The sequence below is a fragment of the Sebastes fasciatus genome, chromosome 2, assembly GCF_043250625.1.
Source record: "Sebastes fasciatus isolate fSebFas1 chromosome 2, fSebFas1.pri, whole genome shotgun sequence".
NCBI classification, from domain to species: domain Eukaryota; kingdom Metazoa; phylum Chordata; class Actinopteri; order Perciformes; family Sebastidae; genus Sebastes; species Sebastes fasciatus.
The window spans coordinates 3515678-3522548 of record NC_133796.1 but is presented as its reverse complement, the minus strand read 5'-3'; the positions used below and the strand labels follow the sequence as shown (position 1 = coordinate 3522548).

Sequence of the window (6871 nt, the reverse complement as noted above, 5' to 3'; positions counted from 1 at the left end):
ATAACCTTCCGAGAAAAAAAGAAAATAAAACGTAAAATTACTACTTTATAATATTATGACTTTATTCTCATAATATTACGACTTTTTTTCTCAATCTTAGGCTGTATTTTGAATTGTTTATATATTTGTATTTATTATTTTACTATTATTTTCTGAATTTAAAATCACCAGATTGCACCTTTATTTATGAACAATAATTTATTATTTTAATAATATTTTTTATTATTAATTTCACAATCTTAGGCTATACTTAGAATTATTTATATATTTAAATTTATTATTTTACTATTATTTTCTGTATTTAAATATCACCAGATTGCACCTTTATTTATGAACAATAATTATTATGTTAATAATATTTTTTATTATTAATTTCACAATCTTAGGCTGTATCTAGACTATTGTTTATTTATTGTTTTACTATTATTTTCTGAATTTAAATATCACCAGCTTGCTCCTATGACGTCATTGGCTGTCAGCCAATCATGAGCGTCCTCCCAGATCAGTAGCCAATCAGATTGCAGGGATCTCTATTTGAAAGCTGCTCGTCTCCTCGTTGTTTACCTGCAGAAGTCAGAACTCCTCCTCGGTGTTACCGGATCAAACCTGCTGCTGAAGATAAACCACCTCGTTGTTTCTTTAAGTCTCAGTTTGACCTCGTTGCTGTTCAACATGTCGTCTGTTGAAGTTCGTGCTGTGGTGAGTTAACTGAAGTCATGGCTCTGTTTTACTGCTGCTAGCTTCGATAGCTTCTGATCCCTGCTGGGCTTTCTGTGACTCTGAACACCAGACTGTATTCCTGAGTTGTGTTTCCTCTCCTGTCTGCTCTCAGCTGCCGGCCGCAGAGAACCAGGTGAAGATGAAGATGAAGATGAGTAAAAGCTCAGCAGGTCAGAGGAGAGCTGCTCTCGGAGAGATCACCAACTTTCCTGCAGCAGCAGTCACAAAGGTAACATGATGATGATGATGATGAACACAAAGGTAACATGATGATGATGATGATGATGAGGAACAACACCAGTTATTGGTTCAATAACTCTGATCACCATGTTGTCTTACACCTCCTTTATCTGGATTATGGGTTGGTTCACCTGTAATCAGATACTAACCACAAACACACCTGGACACAAGTGGCCAGAAGTATGTGGACACCTCCTGTCAGCAAAGCCTGGATCATGAGGAAAGCTTCCCAGAGGACTGGAGGCTGCTGTAGCTGCAGATTAATGCCTGTTTTAGGAATCACATGTGTAATGTTTAAATGTTAACATGTAGTGTTCACTTAAGGAAGATGCATGAGATTAATTTAGCTGACACTTTTAACCAAAGCAACTTACAGTTGGTGCATTCAACCATGTGGATACAACCCAAAAAATGCAAAAATCAAGCAACTAATGCAAATGTGCTGAACCACTAAATTTAATTTATATAGCGTTTTTCTAGGCTTCTGACCACTCGTGTCAGAATTCACACACACATTCATACACTGATGGCCTGAGGTGCCAACCTGCCCATCAGGATCTAATCTAAATACTCATTCACACACCGACGGTTCAGCCTTCAGGAGCAGTTTGGGGTTAAGTGTCTTGCTCAAGGACACACACCGAGGAGCGAAGCGCCGACATTTTGATTGGTGGACGTCCTGCTCTAACTCTGAGCCACAGCTGCCCCACATTTTGAAACAATACCCCCTTTTTTGTTTAGTTAAAGGGCCAATATGTAATATATTTACTGTAATAAATCATATAATGACCTTGACATGTCATCAGAGATTAAGGAAACCTGCTAAATTAAAATACGGGCTTCTCCGACAGCAACGCTACAGCCAGTATGTTCTCATTTTGAAATTTTCGGTCCGGAACATCTGTTTTTGTTTCGGTCGGTGTGATCCCGTCCGCTGACCATTTCAACCCCCATCCATGTTGCCACATATGAAACAAACTGGCACACAAACAGCCTTCTGCAGCCGTGGAAGCAAGGTAACAAACTGGATCAACAGAGATAACGTTAACGTTAGATTCTACCTGATCTGAAAAGCCTCATCACGTCTCTCTGTGGTCCGTATGCAGCTAGTTATCAAGGCAGCGAGTATTTGAGACACAGCAGATGACTACTGCTGCTGACCAGAGGCTAACGCTGTGAATCTAACACATGCTATACTGTCAGTCACCATTTGGACTGCAGTACTCATTTTAAAACACTAGCTGTCAGTGCTACATATTGCTCCTTTAAGTAACTCAGTTTGATCTCCCTAACTTGACTTTAAAAAGTAAAAAAACAGTTAAACATGTTTAATTTCTTCAGATCTAACCTGCCTTACAGCCCAAAACTTTCAAGTACCCATTTCTGAATAAAACTGTATTGACTTGTTTCCTCAGAGGACGGGACCAACCAAAGCATCTGGTGCCCAGAAAGCTAAACCTGTCCTGAAGGTGCAGCCGGTAGTCCAGGAGGTGCAGCCGGTAGTCCAGGTCCCGGCTCCTGCAGATCCTCTCCCTCCAGTTCCAGAGGAGTCTGCTGACGTGTCCATGAAGGAGGAGAAGGAACTGTGCCATGCTTTCTCTGAGGTGCTGCTCACCGTGCAGGACGTCGACGAGCAGGACTCTGACCTGCCGCAGCTCTGCTCCGACTACGTCAAAGATATCTATAATTATCTCCACGACCTGGAGGTAACTTATCCCCTTCAGCAGCCAGACTCTCTGCTCTCACCCCGCATCGTGTTGTTACATCACCGTCTGTCTTCACAGGTGCAGCAGGCCGTACGAGCCAACTACATGCAGGGTTATGAAATCACTGAACGCATGCGAGCTCTTCTGGTGGACTGGCTGGTCCAGGTCCACTCCAGGTTCCAGCTGCTGCAGGAGACTCTGTACCTCACGGTCGCCGTCCTGGATCGTTTTCTCCAGGTAACAACCGTCTAAACGCTCTTTTCTCTTTGTGTTTCTGTGAGCTGTGTAACAACGTTTCCCCCGCTGTGTGCTGCAGGTCCAGCCGGTCTCTCGCAGGAAGCTTCAGCTGGTCGGTGTGACGGCCATGCTGGTGGCCTGTAAATACGAGGAGATGTTCGCTCCAGTGGTCGGAGACTTTGCCTACATCACAGACGACGCCTTCACAAAGGCTCAGATTCTGGAGATGGAGCAGCTGGTTCTGAGGACCCTCAACTTCGAGCTGGGACGTCCTCTTCCGTTACACTTCCTCAGACGGGCCTCCAAGGTGGCCAGTGTGAGTTCACGGTTTTCAGTTTGACCTGGTTAAGATAAGATATTCCTTTATTAGTCCCGCAGTGTACAGCAGCAAAGAGGATAGTGCAAAAAACAAGATGCATCAGCTAACACTGTAAAAAAAGAGCTAAACAAAGTGAAACATTTAAATAGAAGGAAGTATAAAAATAGGAGCAGTATATACAGTATTGACAAACAGACTATTAAAAAAATTGCACAAGTGGAAAACTTATTTTGCACAGTGAGAATGAAATTCTACCTAAAAATATTGCACAGTATGAATTACACTTGAGCATTAATGATATGTCAACAGTCAGTATACAGTATAGTGCAGTTATTTTCAGTTTTTGGTGTGCAAGTGGTCTACTGGGAGCAGTGCTGGTTGTAGCGTCTGACAGCTGCAGGCAGGAAGGACATGTATAGATAGGAAGGACATAAATGGCTGCAGGTTTTCTTCTTTTGCAATATTTAAAACAGATAAGCCAACATTTCCATACATCACATTTCCATATGTTGACTTCAGCTGCTGTGAACAGACTGTGAGTTCCTCTTTACTATTTGGCTGTTTGTTGAATACCAACAGAGCAAGAGCAGCAAGGTTTGAGTGGCAGAATTTGTTTTTATGACCAAAATGATTAATTCATTTATTAAATGAAGAAAATTACATCCTTATTTGCCAGGTCTGGACAGATTGTGTACAAATTAGTGATGTCAAACGATTGAAATATGTAATCGCATGATTGTCCAAGGTTAATCAAACATTTTTATCTGTACAAAATGTACCTTAAAGGGAGATTTGTAAAGTATTTTACTTTATGCAAATATATATATATATATATATATATATATATATATCATTGGAAATAAATTGACACAAAACAATGACAGATATTGATCCAGAAACCCTCACAGGTACTGCATTTAGCATAAAACAATATGCTCAAATCATAACATGGCAAACTGCAGCCCAACAGGCAACAACAGCTGTCAGTGTGTCAGTGTGCTGACTTGACTATGACTTGCCCCAAACTGCATGTGATTATCATAAAGTGGGCATGTCTGTAAAGGGGAGACTCGTAGGTACCCATAGAACCCATTTACATTCACACATCTGGAGGTCAGAGGTCAAGGGACCCCTCTGAAAAATGTTTTTCCTCGCCAAAATTTAGCGCAAGTTTGGAGTGTTATTTAGCCTCCTTCACCACAAGCTAGCATGACATGGTTGGTACCAATGGATTCTTTAGGTTTCCTATATGCCAGTATCTTCACTCTAGCTTTAAAAACTTTAGCTTTTGAGCATGCTACAACCTAAATATTGCACGTTGCGTTAAACCGTAATTTGTGTTAACTTTGGCAGCCTTGGTACAAAAGTATATTAGATGGGTTTGAATGCTGTTTTTTTTTTTAATGGAAAAAGGGTTTCAAGTGTTCATCAGCATTCTCAGTGGGCTGAATGTTGTTTGTGTCTCAGTCTGATGTAGAGCGACACACGCTGGCCAAGTATCTGATGGAGTTGACCCTCCTGGACTACGACATGGTGCACTACCGGCCCTCTGAGATCGCTGCTGCGTCGCTGTGTCTCTCCCAGCTGCTGCTGGCCGAGCTGCCGTGGGTGAGTTTTTAATGGAATCAACTAAAGAAACATCCGGTTCAATGTGTTATTCTCCTCTTTGCTGCTCTTTAACTGGTCTGTCTGGTCCCAGTCTCCCACACAGCAGCACTACTCCACTTACGACGCGGCCCACCTGAAGCCGATCATGCAGCACGTCGCCAAAAACGTTGTGATGGTGAACGAAGGGAAGACAAAGTTCCAGGTGAGTTGAAGGACAGAAAGCACGATAACTTCTGATTTAGCGTTAAATGAAACTAAATGTTGTTCTTCTGCAGGCCGTCAGGAACAAGTACTCGAGCAGCAAGCTGATGAAGATCAGCCTCCTTCCTCAGCTGAAGTCGTCCACCATCAAGACCATGGCGGCTGCTCTGCTCAGCCATCCTTGAGGAGAACTTTATATTTTATCAGTGGACATTTCACCTGCACTTTATTTCAGATTGATCCCAATCTGTGGAGAAACTTCACTAGTTTTTTTTAATAAAATGTTTTTATAATTTTACGTACAAGTTCAGAGATATGGGCCACTGATTTCTTTTTAATCATGGCAAATCTTTTTGTGGTACGTCAGATTTGACTCCAGCGCACCTTGGATTGTTTTCAACCGAACTTTCTGAACACTAAACTCTTTTCCCACTTGGGACTGAACACTTGATTTTATTTAAATGTGGATTGTTGTATAGGGACGCACCGATCTGACTGTTCTACAGAAAGCTGGGTTTTGGGGTATCGGCCGGTACCGATCCGATACTGGTGTTTAATTTATAATCTGTGTGGAAGTAACTGGAATCATTCTGTCATGGGTTAGGCAACATCAGGCTTGACTTGATTATTATTGATTATGAATTGCTTTCATAACTTTGTAAATCAAAATGTAACAAATAAATGCATATAGATATACATTTACTGAATTGTTTAAAATACTTGTGCAACAGGAATTTAAATGTACCCCTTTTGAGACCTGCAATCCAGACTAATTTTATGGTCTTTCAGAGGATCTAGCAGCTTCAGTTTTAGGGTAAGAGTGAAGTTTTGGAGAGGAAAAACTGTCACAGCCATTTTCAAGGGTTTGTTTCTGCATACTGGGGTCCATAAACAATCTTGAATTACATAAATTGGGTATCACTGTAAAGCTGAGACTCTTGTGGATCCATTGAGACCAACTGTATTCATGTGTGATGATGTTAGTCCCCATAGTAGACATTTCATTGTAGTGAGACAATGAAACCAGCCTCATGAAACTTTACAGCCACAAACAAGCATTTTTTTGGGTTGGAACCATTTGGTGCTAAAATTTACCTCTTTTTTTTTTCCCACTCAAATTGATAGAAATGATCACTAATCCCTCCGAAATACCACATTAAGACACCAAGACCTTGAGGAACACCATAGAAAAAGACATGCTGGGATTTGAGATCAAAAACTTTTGACATTTGGAGATTTCTGAAAGAATTGCGTTTTTCAGCGATTGGACAGCGAGCACCTCTGTTGTGTAAACTGCTCAGAAACCCTTATTGTCAATCTAGCTAGGAAAGCCATCCATCCTCTGAATGCTCTAGGTCTCTAGTCTGATCCATCCATCCTCTGAATGCTCTAGGTCTCTAGTCTGATCCATCCATCCTCTGAATGCTCTAGGTCTCTAGTTTGATCCATCCATCCTCTGAATGCTCTAGGTCTCTAGTTTGATCCATCCATCCTCTGAATGCTCTAGGTCTCTAGTTTGATCCATCCATCCTCTGAATGCTCTAGGTCTCTAGTTTGATCCATCCATCCTCTGAATGCTCTAGGTCTCTAGTCTGATCCATCCATTCTCTGAATGCTCTATGTCTCTAGTTTGATCCATCCATCCTCTGAATGCTCTAGGTCTCTAGTTTGATCCATCCTCTGAATGCTCTAGGTCTCTAGTTTGATCCATCCATCCTCTGAATGCTCTAGGTCACTAGTTTGATCCATCCATCCTCTGAATGCTCTAGGTCTCTAGTTTGATCCACCCATCCTCTGAATGCTCTAGGTCTCTAGTCTGATCCATCCATCCTCTGAATGC

At 41.6% G+C, this 6871-nt stretch overlaps 1 protein-coding gene across 1 annotated transcript; it reads left to right on the top strand.

Annotated features, from left to right (window-relative positions):
• The first annotated feature begins 672 nt into the window (after nucleotides 1–672).
• On the top strand, nucleotides 673–5329 carry LOC141761674 (G2/mitotic-specific cyclin-B2-like). Its single transcript, XM_074625212.1, has 8 exons — nucleotides 673–699; nucleotides 833–949; nucleotides 2376–2666; nucleotides 2745–2903; nucleotides 2983–3219; nucleotides 4690–4830; nucleotides 4922–5032; nucleotides 5106–5329. The coding sequence occupies exons 1-8, from the start codon at nucleotides 673–675 to the stop codon at nucleotides 5214–5216; spliced, it is 1194 nt and encodes a 397-aa protein (XP_074481313.1). The 3' UTR covers nucleotides 5217–5329.
• The last annotated feature ends 1542 nt before the right edge of the window (nucleotides 5330–6871 follow it).

Excerpts from the sequence above, each read along its gene's own strand:
- LOC141761674 (XM_074625212.1), top strand. The coding sequence starts at position 673 with ATGTCGTCTGTTGAAGTTCGTGCTGTG. Across the intron at positions 2,904-2,982 it reads TCCTGGATCGTTTTCTCCAG|GTCCAGCCGGTCTCTCGCAG; the intron begins GTAACAACCGTC and ends TGTGTGCTGCAG. Across the intron at positions 4,831-4,921 it reads TGCTGGCCGAGCTGCCGTGG|TCTCCCACACAGCAGCACTA; the intron begins GTGAGTTTTTAA and ends GTCTGGTCCCAG.